At 34.4% G+C, this 17,198-nt stretch overlaps 1 protein-coding gene across 5 annotated transcripts in view; it reads left to right on the plus strand.

Moving 5' to 3' along the window:
• The window catches only part of ORC4 (origin recognition complex subunit 4), an 89,831-nt gene that overhangs the window by 45,934 nt on the left and 26,699 nt on the right, over window positions 1–17,198 (plus strand). For all 5 annotated transcript variants that reach the window (XM_046019825.1, XM_046019823.1, XM_046019824.1 and 2 more), the window contains 4 exons: window positions 1,664–1,740; window positions 2,541–2,631; window positions 14,853–14,928; window positions 15,370–15,455. In XM_046019825.1, coding sequence (XP_045875781.1) covers window positions 1,664–1,740; window positions 2,541–2,631; window positions 14,853–14,928; window positions 15,370–15,455 — 330 coding nt within the window. The remainder of the gene's footprint in view (window positions 1–1,663; window positions 1,741–2,540; window positions 2,632–14,852; window positions 14,929–15,369; window positions 15,456–17,198) is intronic.

Genomic DNA, 17,198 nt, shown 5'->3' on the forward strand with positions numbered 1-17,198 from the left:
TTTGGCTAAGATCAAGTGTACCTATACAAATACTTAACTTATGTTAAAGACGACTACCTTATTTAATCTTGAGAACAGGCCTGCCAGAAATATATTGTTGTCTCTATTTTATAAATGAAAAAAATTAAGATGTAGGAAAGGCTAACTTTAAGGCCCACATAATTGGTTCTTCTGGCATTACTCCTCTTAATTCTTTCCCCTTCTTATATAATAATTAGGATTAGTTTATCTCCAGTGAATAATTTGCCTTGCTTAGCCTCTGGTACGTATAAACAGAACTCAGATTCTACCTTTTTGGTACGTGAAGAATCAGTCCCATGCTGTCAGTCTGAGAGAAGCAAATTATCTTAGAAGCTTCTTGTTTCCAATGGTGGGACCAAATCTCAAATAGCTTCCTAATATTTTTGTCTTTGAAAGGTTTCTGTATTAGCAGCAGATGCAGAAAAGGAAATGCCTTTAATGGTCTGTCTTTTTAAAAAATGTGCTGGATTATCTGACATAACATTTTACAACTTAGTCTAAGCCCTTTATTCTAAGGCAAACTCAAAATTTATAAGAATTTTTTTTTCTTGGGGGCCTGGGTGGCTCAGTGGGTTAAGCCGCTGCCTTTGGCTCAGATCATGATCTCAGGGTCCTGGGATCGAGCCCCACATCAGTCTCTTTGCTCAGCAGGGAACCTGCTTCCTCCTCTCTCTCTCTCTCTCTCTACATGCCTCTCTGTCTACTTGTGATCTCTGTCTGTCAAATAAATAAATAAAATCTTAAAAAAAAAAAAAGAATCACCTATTTAAAAAAAATTTTTTTTAATTCATTAGGATTTAGGAAAGGCTAACTTTAAGGCCCACATAATTGGTTCTTCTGGCATTACTCCTCTTAATTCTTTCCCCTTCTTATATAATAATTAGGATTAGTTTATCTCCAGTGAATAATTTGCTATTATATTATATAATAATTTGCTATTATAAAATGATTCCTCATTTTATAGATATAGGTGAATCTAATTTCTTCCATGTAGTTGAGCATTTCCTTATATGCTAAATTACTGCTTTTTTTCAGTGTGTCATTTCTTTCCAAGTTATTTGCACTATTTCTTTAGGCATGGATCATACTTTTTTACGAGTATCTTGCTCTGCTTCTAGTAGGTCCTCAGTAACTATATGAACTTTTAAACTTTTATTTTCTCAGAATCCTGACTTTTATGATAGGTGCAGAGAGATAGGGCTTGGGCTGAGCCAGTTTAGATTTGTTTGGTCTCTAGAGATTGAGGTATGGTTCATGAGCATTATTAGGTGAGATTACATTATTAGATTCTCTCCTGTCTTTTTTCCTTGGCTGATGTGTACCATATAGAGTGAAGTGTTCATTTATTCACATGCAATATAAAACAACCCTCAAATTGCTGACGTGCCTAAAGTAATTCATTCTTTCTGTTAAACCTCACAAGTAAATTCTCATCCTTCCTCTGAGACTTGAGATAGGTTGAAAGAACCGTTAGTTTTACAACTCATGAAAGTGGTACCAGAACTCGTGAAGACAAGTTATTTAGAGAGGGTTGAATAGACTCATTAATACCTAATTCTGACTGCTATAAATGTATATTCTCATTCATTTTTATTTCATGTGCAACATTTTTATTTATATTTATTCACTTTCTTTTTATCAGGTACAAAGAATTTTACGGGAAAGATTTTGTCATCAGAGCCCACATAGTAACTTATTTGGAGTACAAGTACAGTACAAGTAAGTTTAGCTATCCTTTTGTCTGCTATGAACTTACTTAAAGATGCCGTTAGGTTTTGCAAAAATTATCCACACAGATTTTATCTTGAATAAGGCTAACATTTTTGTAGAGATAAAAATAATTCTTCTTCTTTTATAGAAACAATAAATATTATAAAGGAAGAGCAGATAAAACTGTTGTCATAATGAGAATGTGCCTTACCTTTCAATCTTGTGTTGCTTCTTTCAGCTAGTATTATGGAGAAAATTCTGAGCTCTGATACTCCACAGTCTGTTGTGGAATGAAAGCTCCCAAGATTTGCCACTGTTGTCCCTTGTCTCATGACATCATAAGGCCAAGACATTTCAAACTTAGTTGGTTTTCTCTTGAGGTTTCCAGAGAATCCATATTGACCTACCCTCTCTTCTGTGGTTTTCTGTATACGACTACATAAAGCATAAGTCAAGTGCCCAGAGAGAAAGAAAAAGGGAATGCCTATTTTCTGTGCATATTCAAATTCAGCTTTTAAATAGTATTACCTAGCATATTATTCCAGCTTCCTTTTTATTTTTTTATTTTATTTTATTTTAAGATTATTTTAAGATTTTATTTATTTATTTGATAGACAGAGATCCTAAGTAGGCGGAGAGGCAGGCAGAGAGAGAGGAAGGGAAGCAGGCTCCCTGCTGAGCAGAGAGCCCGACGTGGGGCTCAATCCCAGACCCTGGGATCATGACCCGAGCTGAAGGCAGAGGCTTTAACCCACCCAGGCACCCCTCCAGCTTCCTTTTTAAATTTTGGCTTATTTATGTCATTCCAGACACTTAATTGAGCTGCTAAAAAGAACTGCTATCCATGGAGAAAGTAATTCTGTTCTCATTATTGGACCCCGAGGATCAGGAAAAACCACGGTAAAACTATTGATTTCTGGTATTTTCTTTTTTGTGTAGGCATGTGATGATTCTTATAGACAGTATTGAAAATACTTGGTATTATTTTCATTATCTCATTAGTTTCCTTTTTTTCGTTTTCTTTAAATCATAGAAGACGTGCAAAGCCTTAAAAATTAGGGTGGTATATTTGAGTTGAGCATATCGTTTTCACCCAGTAACAAATTTTCAGTTGCTGCTTTTTCCATCATGGCCTTTTGCCCATGAAGAATTTATGCTTGCCAGTAGAAAAAACAAATTAGCATTTATTGAACGTGTTCCTTGTGCCTTTTGTCTGTGTTCTTGCACCTTACCTTGATCTTTTTATCTGTATTATCATTTCTTCTTTACACTAACCCTGCAAGGTAGACATTGTTTCTGTTTATAAATTAGGTAACTTGTCATGACATGCTTCTTTTTTCCCCTATTGTTTTATTGTTTATTGTTTAACCCAACTCAAGTTATTTTCATATGTACAGTCACATCTTCTAGAATTCTTTTCTACTTTCCCTCTTTATTTTCTTAGCTACCTCAAAAATATACTCTTGATTTTTCTCCTCATTTTCTCTTTTCACATTCTTTATTCAATATATGAGATAAATTATGACTGTTACATTGAATATATTTACTATTAATTTTCAGTAGTTGGGCTGTATAAAAGCTCTTTTCTGCTATATTCCATGCAATGAATTTAGATTTCTCACTGACATACTTTATTTTATTATATGTAGAAATAAAATTATATATTAAGCAAAGTTATATAAATTAGAAGTAAGATTTTTTTTTTTTTAAAGATTTTATTTTATTTATTTGACAGAGAGAGAGATCACAAGTAGGCAGAGAGGTAGAAGGAAGTAGGCTCCCTGCGGAGCAGAGAGCCCAATGCGGGGCTCGATCCCAGGACCCTGAGATCATGACTTGAGCCGAAGGCAGCGGCTTAATCCACTGAGCCACCCAGGCGCCCCAGAAGTAAGATTGTTTTTAAAGCGATGAATGTTGACTATATATTCGGTGAGGAAATAAGGACTTTACATTTTTATTGAATCACCCATTTCTAGTGGGGATATAAATCTAGGTAATATCTTTTTTAATCTTTGAAGAATATTTTACATTAATTTTATTATTTACAATAATTTTTTAGTTTTGACTATATTTAATTTGATTCAATCTTATGCTCATTTTATACAACCACTATTTCTCTTTCTTTTTTCTTTTTTTTTTAAGATTTGAGAGAGAGAGAGGGAGAGAGGGAACACAAGTAGGGGAAATGGGAGAGGGAGAAGCAGACTTCCTACTGAGCAGGGAGCCAGATATGGGGCTTGATCCCAGGCCCCTGGGGTCATGACCTGAGCTGAAGGTAGATGCTTAATAACTAAGCCACCCAGGCACCCATATTTCTTTATTCTTGAGTTCCTTAGTATGATTTTCTTTTGTGTTTGATCTCAGTACTGTTCAGATGGTTTTGAAAGGAAAACCATGTGACTGGTATGCCTTTGAGCTTAGAATATTTTAAATTTCTAACAATAATAGTATTAATAGTAGAAACACTATGCAAAGGATATGCACAGAAAGGTCACATAAAATTAAATACAGATCTGTCTTGAACTTAAACTTGTTCCATTTTACTTATAATTAAGTAAATTAACTAAAAACATTAGCAGTTTTGTCTACCAGGTTGACAAACTTGTAAAATTGATAACACTAAAATTGTGAACTTATAAAGAAATAGACATGTGTCCTGCTGGTAATATAAATTGACATAACTGGAATAAGAGACAGTATCTAACTAGGCCAAGTCATATGCCCTTTGACTCTGCAGCAGTATTTCTAGTAATTTAACTTGTGAAATGATGTATATACAGTTACTCACTACAACACCATTTGTTAATAGTGAAAGATGAGAAACAACATAAATGCCCATCAGTAGAGTACTGGTTAATAAATGCTTGTACATTCACCCACATAATCATTATGCATCAGTGAAAAAAAAAAAATTTGTCTGTAGTCCAGAAAAGAAGAGGAAAACAATACTTGTGTCGGTTTGTACTGGTATACTTCATTTTGCTTTGCTTTGTTGCACTTTGCAGATAATTGCATTTTTTACAAACTGAAAGACTTTTGGCAACCCTTTATCGAGCAAGTATGCAGGCATCATTTTTCCAACGGCATTTCTCATTTTGTCTCTATGTCACATTTTGATAATTCTCACAATATTTCAAACATTTTCATTATTATATTTGTCTTGGTGATCTGTGATCAGTGATCTTTAATGTTACTACTGTTATTGTTTTGGGGGGCCAGGAGCCATGCCTGTATAAGATGACAAACTTAACGGATAAATGTATTGGTTCTGACTGTTCCACTCTCTGGCCACTCCCCCATCTCCCCCCTCCCCTGGGCCTCCCTATTCCCTGAGTTACAACAATACTGACATTAGACCTATTAATAACTCTATAATGGCTCCTAGGTGTTCAAGCGAAAGGAAAATTCACACATCTCTCACTTTAAATCAAAAGCTAGAAATGATTGAGTTTAGTGAGGAAGACAGGTCAAAAGCCAAGGTAAGCCAAAAGCTGGGCCTCTAACACCAAGCAGCCAACCTGTGAGTGTAGAAGAAAAGTCATTGAAGGAAATTCAAAGTGCTGTTCCAGTGAATCCACCAATAAGAAAATGAAACAGCCTTACTGCTGATATGGAGAAAGTTTTAGCGGCCTGCACATTCCCTTATACCAAAGCCTAATCCAGAGCAAGGCCCTAATTCTGTTGAATTCTGTGAAGGCTGAGAGGGGAGGAAGCTACAGAAGAAAAATTTGAAGCTACCAGTGGTTGGTTCATGAGGTTTAAGGAAAGTAGCCACCTCCAAAACATAAAAATACAGGGTGAAGCAGCAAGCATTTATGTAGGAAAAGGCAACATGATGAATCATGGACACACACTCTAATTTTTAGAGTTCCTACTCAGAGGTGATAACAGAGCACCTCTCCTCACAGTTCACTGGCCAAGTGTCATATAGTTAAACCTAGTTTCAAGAGAGTAAAGAAGTACATTCCACCTAGGTAACTAGAAGAGAAGTTAACCAGAAATATTTAGTGAATGTCTCTGATAGCCATGACAGCTAACTTGTTTTGAGTTTGTTTGTGCGTGTGTGATTTTTCCCTGTCTAGACACTTACAGAATTTCTTTATCTTAGCAGTATGAAAATTTCAGACTAATATCTAAGCTTGGATCATAGAAACTGATACTCTGTAAGCTGCCTTAATAAAAATTTAGATCTTTTTTCACTACAGGATAATTTTTTTTTCAGTCTTCATTGTTTTACTGTCTTTGGAAAATACATCTTCATACAAGTATTTGAAAAACACTTTTAAGTAGTAATTCTTCAAGAATTCTTCAAGTAATTCTTCAAGAAGCTCATAGTGATAATCTGAGAAAATGAGAGCTAGGAAAACAGTACACTTAGACATATTATTCCATCCTAAACTATGCCTCTTGAAACAAAGTGGCATTACAACAGAGAAGTTGGATCTCAGAGTGTCAAGCCTGCAAATATAACTTGAGCAGCTAATGCCTGGATTTATTCTGAAACTCATCTTGGAAGTTTGTACGTAAAAGCATGGAAGAAGGCTCAGAAAAAAAGGAAATAGAGTTAGTAAACACTTATAAAGATGTTTAAATACAAATTAAAACTATACTCCATTTCATTAGTAAATTGGGTAAAGTAGATCTATTTTTTACCAGGAAAATTAAGCATAAAAGAGAGTTCCCCTATTATAACCACCCCCCCCCATGCACATACATACAACTTCCCCTATTATTAACATCTTCCCTTAGTATGGTACATTTGTTGAAATTGATGAACCAATATTAATATGTTATTATTAACTAAAGTCCCATAGTTTTCATTAAGGTCCCCAGTTTTTTCATTTTAAAACTTAGTTTATCAGGTATTTTTTCATGAATTGTGACTTTGGTGTTATATCTAAACTTTATCACTGGGATGCCTGGGTGGCTCAGTTGGTTAAGCATCTTTCTGCCTTCCTGTCATGATCCTAGGGATCCTGGGATCAAGCCCCATATCTGGCTCCTTGCTCAATGGGGAGCCTGCTTCTCCCTCTGCCTGCAGCTTCCCCTTCTTGTGCTCTTTCTCTCACTCTCTCACGCTCTCTCTCTGACAAAGAAAATCTTAAAAATAAATAAACTTCAACACCAAATCCAAGATCTTCTAGGTTTTCACCTATGTTTCCTTTAGAAGTTTTATAGTTCTTTGTATTTTACATTTGGTTTGAGTTAATTTCTTTGAAATATATAGGGTCTGTGTCTAGATTCTTTTTCTTTCCTCCTTTTTTTTGTATAGGAATGTTTAAATTGTTTTAGCATTTGTTGACAAAGAAAAGGCTATCTTTTCTTCATAGAATTACCTTTGCTTCTTTTTCAAAGGTCAGTTAATTCTGTTTGTATCAGTCTATTTTTACCATCTTGATGACTGTAGCTTTATAGTAAGCCTTAAAGTCTATGTCAGTCTTCTAACTTTGTGTGCTTCTTCAGTATTGTTTTGGCTATTCTGGGTACTTTGCCTTTTTGTATTAACTTTAGAATTAATATGTTAATTTCCAACTACTGGGGATGTTTGAGTTCAGTTGTAGTTTCAGTCTGTAGATCACATTAGAAAAACTGGCTTCTTAATTTTATTGAGTTTTCACTTCATGAACATGGACTATCTTTCAGTTTACCTTTTTTAGGTCTTTCATTAGAGTTTTGTGGTTTTCCTTATATAAGTCATATATATTTCGTTAGGTTTATACCTAAGTTTTAAAATGTTTTTGACCCTAATGTGAATAGTATACATTTTTAATTTCAGATTCCTAGTGTTACTGCTGATATAGAGGAAAGCAGATGACCTTGGTGTGTTATCTTGTATCCTGCAATCTTGCTATAATTGATTGTCTTTTAAAATTTGTCAGTTCTTTGGGATTTTCTGCAGACAATCATGTCATCTGCAAATAGAACAAAATTTTATTTCTTCCATCCCTGTTTCTTTTTATAACTTTTATTTCCTTCTCTTGTCTTAACTGCATTTGTTATTCACAGGCTATGTTTGAGCATTAGCTGATATTCTACAAACTCTTAATATGAATTTAGGTCTGTTTTCACTAAAGACTAATTTTATTTTTGAATATTTCCTCTCAGGATTAAAGTATCCAGTTGTTAAGCCTTTGTTCTCATTTCTTTGTGTTATTTCTCCATGTTTCTTTCTTTTCTTTCTTCCCTCAGCATTCTGCCATATCATTAGTGTGATTTTCTTCACCATCCATTCCATCGTTTGATTCTTCTCATATGATACTGCTTTTTAGTTCTAATAATCCTTCTTGTCTACCTCCATATCATGCACCTTCTTAGTTTATTGTTTTGTGTTTATCTAAATCTGGCTTAAATGACTCAAAATATTTATTTTCTAAAATACACATTTCAGTAGTAATTAATCTTTTCCATCAGTTTACTGTTTTCCTTTCTTTCATGTTACACCATTTTTGTATAAACTCCTATGTCAGTTTTTTCTGTTTTTTTCAGGGCTTAAGAAGATGAAAGCCATTAAGACAAGAGTTTTTGTCAGTTAATAAAACAGATAGGTTGTTCTTGGTATGCTGACAGGTTGTCCTGTTGCTACATTTTAAACCAGAACCCTCTGATGGTGCGTTGAAGTCATTGACCAAGTCTGACTTTAGTGGAATATGGAAGAATCCTGTACTTCGTATTCCATTTCAGTATTATTTGATTTGTCCTGCTGCACTCCAGTATTGGGAGGTCAGAGCTTAGGAGCACTGTTTAACTTTTGTAACTTTCATAATTTGTTGTGTATGGAGTATCCTGAGATATAAAATAAATTGTTTTAGACAAGAACTCTCATTTAAGTTTTAATATAAGAAATAAGATTACAATATAACACTGTCCTTGGCCAAGCTATTTGAAGTACAAAAATTTGGAATCTATAGTTAATTGATAAAGATAACACTGTGGCTTATTGTATTTTAAACATTTTATTTAAAAAACAGGATGTGGGGTTCCTGGGTGGCTCACTTGGTTGGGCAGTTGCCTTCAGCTCAGGTCATGATCCTGGAGTACCAGGATCGAGGCTTGCATCGGGCTCCCCAGCTCCACGGGAAGTCTGCTTCTCCCTCTGACCTTCTGCTCTCTCACTGTCTTTCTCTCAAATAAATGAATAAAATCTTTAAACAAAAAATCCAAATGACAGATTGTACCCTGGCAAATACTTTTCTATCTAGAAATTGCTGTAGACAAAGAAGCAAGTATTTGGGAATAGAATAGTAAACATAAAAATCCCTGATTGTTGGCAGGTCTAAATGAAGTGAGTCAGTATGTTTGTAAAATTATTAGCTGTAAAGACTGGAAATGGAGTAGCCATATTGGTTATCCTGCTTGGTGTAACATCCAAAAAACCAACTAAATTTTTTTTACTATATAATGTAACTTAAAATATTTGGAAAGATACTCTATTTGTGAAAAATACTGAAATTATACAATTGATTACTTAGGTAGTTACACACAGACAAAGTTTTAGCGATATCCAGACTGGAACTAAAATTATTATTTGAAGATAATAGGATAAGTGATGTTGAGTATCGTTTCATGTGTCTTTTGGCCATCTGTTTTTCTTCTTTGGAGAAACATCTGTTGGCTGTCTTCAGCCCATTTTTTAAATTGATTATTTGGCTTTTTGGGGTGTTGAGTTATATCAGTTCTTCATATGTTTTGGATACTAACCCTTTTTTTAGATATGTCATTTGCAAATATCTTCTCCCATTCAGTAGGTTGCCTTGTAGTTTTGTTGGTTGTTTCCTTCACTGTGCAGAACTTTTTATTTTGGTGTAATCACAATAGTTTATTCTTGCTTTTGTTTCTGTCGCTTTGGGAGACCTATTTAAAAAGAAGTTACTGGGGCCTGTGTCACAGAAATTACTGCCTGTGCTCCGTTGTAGGATTTTTATTGTTTTAAGTCTCACGTTTAGGTCTTTGAGCAACTCTGAGTTTATTTTTCTGTATGGTGTAAGAAAGTGTCCCAGTTTCATTCTCTTGCATGTTACTGTCCACTTTTCCCAACACCATTTGTTTGTTTTCCTATTGGATAGTCTTACGTGCTTTGTTGAATATTAATTGACCATACAATTGTGGGTTTATTTCTGAGTTCTCTTTTCTTTTCCATTATTCTGATGATTGTTTTTACCATTATCATAGTGTTTTAATTAATACAGCTTTGTAATATAACTTGAAGTCTCAAATTGTGATGCTTCCAGCTTTGCTTTGCTTTTTGTTTTCAAGATTGCTTTGGCTCTTAAGGGTCTTTTGTGGTCCCATAGAAATTTTAGGATTGTTTGTTCTAGCTCTGTGAAAAATGCTGTTGGTATTTTGACAGGGATTGCATTAAATGTGTAGTTGCTTTGGATAGTTTAGCAAAATCTTTTCTTCCAGTACATCAGCATGGAATTTCTTTCCATATCTTTGTGTTGTCTCTAACTTCTTTCTTTAGTTTTTTACAGTTTTCAGAGCATAGGTCTTTCACCTCCTTAGTTGTATTTATTCCTAGATATCTTACTATTTTGGTTCAATTGTAAATGGTATCATTTTCTTAATTTCTCTTTCTACTGCTTCATTATTGGTGTATAGAAATGCAACATTGATTTTTGTATCCTGCAACTTTACTGAATTCATTTGTTAGTTTTAAGAGTTTTTGGGTTTTCTATATATAGTATCATGTCATCTGCAAAAAGTGAAAAGTTTTACTGCTTCCTCACCTGTTTGGATGCCTTTTATTTCTTTTAGTTTTCTGATTGCTGTGGCTAGGACTTCCAGTATTATGTTGAATAAAAGTGGGTTGGGGGGAGGTGGGTGTGTCAGTTAGCATCTGCCTTCTGCTCAGATCGCGATCCCAGGGTCTTGGGATGGAGCCCCACATAGGGCTCCTCGCTTAGTGGGAAGCCTGCCTCTCCCTCTGCCGCTCCCCCTGCTTGTGTTCTCTCACTCTCTCTCTCAAATAAATGGGAAAATCTTTAAAAAAAAAAAAAAAAAAGGTGGTGAGAGTGGATATCCTTATCTTTATCCTCACCTTAGGGGAAAGGCTTTCAGTTTTTCCCCCATTGAGGGTGGTGTTAGCTGTTGGTCTTTATTATATTCAGGTATAGTCCCTCTAAATCTACTTTGTTGAGGGTTTTTATCCTGAATGGATGTTGTGCTTTGTCAGATGATTTTTCTGCATCTACTGATATGACCGTATGATTCTTACTCTTTCTCTTATTGATGTGTTGTATCACATTGATTGATTTGCAAGTATTGAACTACCTTTGCAACCCAGGAATAAATCCCATTTGATCATGTTGAATGGTTCTTTTAATGTATTGTTGGATTCAGTTTGCTAATATTTTGTTGAGGTTTTTTGCAACTGTATGTTCATCAGAGATCTTGGCCTGTAGTTCTCTTTTTCTGTGGTATCTTTCTGGTTTTGGTATGAGGGTAGTGCTGCCCTCATAGAATGAATTTGAAGTTTTACTTCCTTTTCTATTTTTGGAATAGTTGGGGAAGCATAGGTATTAAGTATTCTTTAAATGTTGGGTAGAATTCACCTAAGAAGCCATCTGGACCTGGACTTTCGTTTCTTGAGAGTTTTTTGATTAGATTCAGTGTTTTTGCTAGTGATTGGACTTTGCAAATTTTGTATTTCTTCCTGTTTCGGTTTTGGTAGATTATATGTTACTAAGAATTTATCCATATTCTAGGTTGTCCAGTGTTGGGATGTAGTTTTTTGTAGTATTCTTCTATAATTGCTTGTAGTTTTTAGTGTTTGTTATTTCTCCTTTCTCATTTGTGATTTTGTTTATTTGGGTCTTTTCTGTATTTTTTCTTGGTAAGTCTGGCTAGAGGTTTATCAGTTTATTGATTTTTAAATTATTTTTATTGAAATATAATGCATTATTTGCCCCAGGTGTACAGCTGTGAATAGTCGGGCTTACACATTCATAGCACTCACCATATCACAAAGCCTCCCCAGTGTCCATAACACCCCCCCCCGATTTTTTTTTCCCCCAAAGAACTAGCTCCTGGTTTCATTTATCTGTTTAATTGGGTGCTCTTCAGATTGCTGTATGTCCACAGACAATTTTCCCCTGCCTTCTCTCCAAGAGCAGCCCCAGTGTCCTTCGAGCTCTCCCAGAACCACACATGCTGATATTTAGAACCCCAGGCTTTAAGCCTCCCTGGTTGTAAGAACTCAAGAAATTGAGGCCCTATAGCTTTCCAAACCAGTCCTATGAGGATTCATTTCCTGTGTGTTCCCCTGTATGTTAGTCTCTTTTTCCCACTGCTCTGCAACTGTGATTTCCTCCCCACTGCATTGGCTATGATCCGTTTCTCTCCTAAGCCACGTCTCCACATTTCCTACCATCTTTGATGTGTCCTCTGTCCTCTCCTCTACACTTAGTTGTGGAGTTTTTTCTGCCAGTCTTCAGGTTGGTTTCTGGGGTATTTAGGATGATTTGACTGGGATCTACTTATCTACTTGTATTTGTGGGAGGAGGCAACCTTAGGATCCTCCTTCTTCGCTGCCATCCTCCTTCCATGTTATAATAACTCTCTTTATGTGTATATAAAAAATGAAGGTGGTATTATTGTCCCCATTTCATTATGCAAAGAATTTAAGATAATTTTCAACGATTTACCAAACATATAATAACTTAGAACATACAATCAGACCCAGAGAAATAGAAATATTATGTAAATAAGATAACATTTGGTGGGAGGAAGAACATTGCAGATTACCAAGAAGCTATGACAGGCCACATTTTGACATACCACATTTGTATCGTCTGGGAATGAAGTCTTATGATAGACTCAGGTTTGCTCTAAAAGCCCAGAAGTACCACTTTATTTTTGGATTGTTCTCTACAAAGAATGTCACTTCTTATTTGGATATTATTACATAGTATGATAGTTGATATTTTGAGATTTCCCTTTTTAAGAGGACTTAGATTACCGTGATCTAAGGTAGAATTCAATTTTTTTAGGTTATTTATTTATTTATTTTGAGAGCATACTTGCACGTGAGAGTGAGCATTGGGGGAGGGGCACAAGCAGAGCGCGAGAGAGAATCTTAAGCAGGCTCTATGTTCAGGAAGGAGCCAGACACAGGGCTGGATCTTACCCCTCTGAGATCACAGCATGAGCTGAAATCAAGAGTCAGATGCTTAACTAGCTGAATCATCCAGGCACCCCAGAATTCCATTTGTTTTAAAAACAATACAGATTAGAGGTGCCTGGGTGGCTCAGTCATTAAGCATCTGCTTTCAGCTCTCGTCATGATCCCAGAGTCCTGGGATCGAGCCCCGCATTGGGCTCCCTGCTCAGTGGAGAGCCTGTTTCTCCTCTCCCTCTGCCTGCCGCTCTGTCTGCTTGTGCTTTCTCCATCTCTGTCAAACAAATAAATAAAATCTAAAAACAAAATAAAAAAAAACAAAAAAATCAACGAAACAAACAAAAATACAGATAGAGCAGAATTATGTTTGATACCTGTTGTAAAACCTAGTAATTTCAAATACTTCTTCATATTTCACAAAGATGTTGTAGTGACAAATTGAAGTACAATATTGCAAATACAAATAGTATTTTCTTTTTCAAAATTGTTTGCCATTGTTCCAGTGACTTTTTTGAGTATCTTTTTTGTCCTCACTAAACTTTGATGCCATCTTTACTAATTTTTTTTGTATACACAGTCTGTTTTGAGGGATCATTTAGTTTCTAATCATAGGAGTAGTTTTAGTATTAGTAGTCCTTTATCATTGTTCTTCTTTTTAAAAGTTTTTTTGACTCTTCATAGTTCTATTCATTAAGTTTTTTAAAAATGTGCGTAATATTAATGTGAAGAGATGTAAATTATATTGCCATATAGTTGTAATAAGATGTCACACGTCGAAAAATAGAGAATAGGAAGTAAGTGGCATAAGAATCTATAGTTATAAATATCTGAAACTTTATTATATGTGCTGCCGAAGCAGCACTAAAACTTTATAATTGAACAGTTTAAGGTGGTATAACACCTTGTGAGTATATTTTTAGTAGTAATTATATTATTAGTAGTGATTTTTTTTCATTACAAGCTCTACATTTCTTTAATAAGGTCTTTCTCTATATGCAGTAGCCCCCCCCAACCCATGGGACATACATTCCAAGACCTCAGTGAATGCCTGAAACCACAGATAGTACCAAACCCTATATGTATTGTTTTTTTTTTTAACATGGCAAACTTTACCTGTGGTATACTTTAATGTATGAATTAGACACAGTAAGAGATTAAAAATACTAACATAAAAAAATAGAATGGTTCTAACAAATATAGGAAAAGTTAGGTGAGTGTGGTCTCTCTCTCTCAAAATATCAGACTGTACTATATTCATCCTTCTTGTGATGATGTGAAATGATAAAATGCCTACATGATAAGATGAAGTTAGGTGAATGATATAGGCATTATTAAGTACATTAGGCTACTTTGACTTTCTGCCCATAATGTCAAAAGGAGGATTCATCTGCTTCCACAGCACAGGTAATTGAAACTGCAGATAAGGAGTGGCTATTATACCTAGCAACTCATAGAGGAAACATCTTTTTCAACTTATCCCTTGGTATTTCTTAGTTTTCCAAATTTTTATTTCATGATAGCATACAGAGTAGTTAACAGTATTTCATAGAAAGTGGTATATTGACTGGGGTAGACTTTTTACAATCATTTAACATTGCTCTAATACATGTTTTTCAATAGCTTTTAAGTGATTTCAATAGTATTTAGTAGAATAAATGTTAAAGATAAATAATGAACTAACTCATACATGAAGCTCTTAAGTGGCTATAATTTTATGTGACTTATAGAGAAATATGTCTTTGAAAACTTGAGGGTTATTCTAAACATTTACTAGTTTGGGAAGATGACTGAGAAAGCATGACATCAGTCCTGGCTTTGGCATCTTGAGTCGGATATTAGATGTTCTTGTTACACCTTTCTTTTATCTTTGAGTAATGTGCAAACTTATTTGTTAGTTTCAAATGACAATCTTTTTATTATATTATGTCCCCATTATTCATAATTTTTAAAAGAATATGAGCTTATATTTTTATTAATATTCCATAAACTTTTTAATACCATTTAGTTAATAAATCATGCTTTGAAAGAACTAATGGAAGTAGAAGAAGTGAGTGAAAATGTATTACAAGTTCACCTAAATGGTAAGTGTGTCATCATTTTACCATTGGAAATGATATAAACTGTGTGAGCTTTTTATAATGTAAAATTTAATTTACTGGTGTGTTTTAAAGGTGGGTAATAGTTTAAGAACTTGATCCATGTTTAACAACTTTCACTTTAATATACCATACACAATATTTTGAGAAATTAAAAAAAATAAGATAAAAGAGGCACATAAGGACTCTTGTTTTTTTGTTTTTTCTTTTCTTTTTTAAAAAAATAAAAGAACCCCAAGGATGATAGTTCTTTGAGTCTAGCAAATGTCTGCATTACTGTGTTTCAAAAAGAAAGTAATGTTAACTCACAGATATTTGACTTTTTTTTTCTAGTTAAAGTTAGAAACCATTAAGAAAGCTTAAGTTGACTGGAAAATAATCTGCACTGTTTCAAATATATCATTTTAATTAAATACTTTATTTCAGGGCTGCTGCAGATCAATGATAAAATTGCCCTAAAGGAAATCACAAGGCAGTTAAATCTGGAAAATGTAGTTGGAGATAAAGTTTTTGTAAGTATCTTAATAGTCTTTAACAGTTATATGCTGTAGATATTTTCATATTTTTGGAAAGCTAGGGAGGATTCAGGGATTCTAAATTGAAATATGAAAGATTTTTATCATAAAAAAGTATAATGCACTAGGATGCATTTATTCATCATACCATTATGTTTAAATTTTTTTGAAGTAGATTATACTAACTATAAAAGAGCCAAGAAATCCATGTTTATGTAGATATTATCTGAGTTTCTTTATTTGTAAGATAAATACTTTGATTCCTTATCTTTGGAGATAGTTTAAAGTATTTTTTGAAATACTATAGCACCCTATTTTAAGTCTTCTGAGACTTAGGTAGCTGGGACTAATGCAAAATTTACTGAATTTAAAGCTAAAAAAGGTAGATTTGAGTCTTGTCTTAAAACCATTGACTACTTGATAATCATGGCTAATGAGTATTTCTGAATTTCAAATTTTCTCATCTGTGTTAAATGTGCATTATCCTTATTACTTCACAGATTTATTCTAAAGACAGAAGCATTAAATATAATTTATGTTTTTAAAATGCTAGATTGGTAATGTTCTATACAAATGTCAATTATCTCTTATTAAAATGTTTTCAGAAACTTAATTCATATCTCATCATTGTCACAGCTTGGAACCTCAAGATAGTGAACATCAGTAACTTAAATGAAATTGATTAGAAATGTTCTGGAACTTTCATTAAACTTTTTACCCTATCACTTGATTTATAAGGTTGAAAAGTCACATGATTAAATTAATTTACAGCTACTTTAATTTTCATAATGAAATGATTTAACTTCATACTGCTTATTCAGTTGAAGTGGATTGTGGCATCCCAAGTTCATTTTATGCTCACTGGTGATCATACAGTGTTATCATTCTTGTGTTTTTTGTTTTTTTTTTTTAAAGATTTATTTATTTGACAGATAGAGATTACAAGTAGGCAGAGAGGCAGGCAGAGAGAGAGAGAGGAGGAAGCAGGCTCCCAGCCAAGCAGAGAGCCCGATGCGGGGCTCTATCCCAGGACCCTGGGATCATGACCTGAGCTGAAGGCAGAGGCTTTAACCTGCTGAGCCACCCAGGCGCACCACAGTGTTGTCACTCTTAAAGTGTCTCCTTTTTCCTGCAACGACACAGCCATTGTTGTGTAAGCCTCTTAGCATTTAGTAATTTCATTCTTTAATAAGTACCTGTAAAAAGGTAAGCCAATCATGATTTACCCTTTCACACTGTCTGCAGGTTCAAAATGCCCCTTCTATAAGTCTGAAGTTCTTCCTCCTGTGCAGAATGTAATGTTGAATACAGTGGCCTACTTGGTCAAGGAGATTTACTATTATGTAGGCTCAGTTTGGCTTTTGGTTTGCAGCTGATGTAGACTGGGGTTTCTGACTTTCCTAATTGAACCTATTCTTACTGGATTCATAGAAAATAATAAAAGGGACAATTGTTTATCATCCTAGTCATTACTGTTGTTACCGTGGTCATCACATGTAGTGATTAGTAGTTTAACTTTTACATTATATAGGTAAGTTACCTGAGGCTCAGATAGCATAATTAGCTTGCCCTAAGGTCATAAAATGGATATTAAGACATTAAGAATGTGAGTTACTTAACCCAGAGCCTTTATATTTTGATATACTTACAGCAAATTTGGATATTCTTATGCATACATATGTGTTTTTATATAAGGATAGTCTTATAATATGTGCATATGTACTTACATAGTTGCACACT

This window comes from Meles meles, chromosome 9 (assembly GCF_922984935.1).
Source record: "Meles meles chromosome 9, mMelMel3.1 paternal haplotype, whole genome shotgun sequence".
Lineage (NCBI taxonomy): Eukaryota > Metazoa > Chordata > Mammalia > Carnivora > Mustelidae > Meles > Meles meles.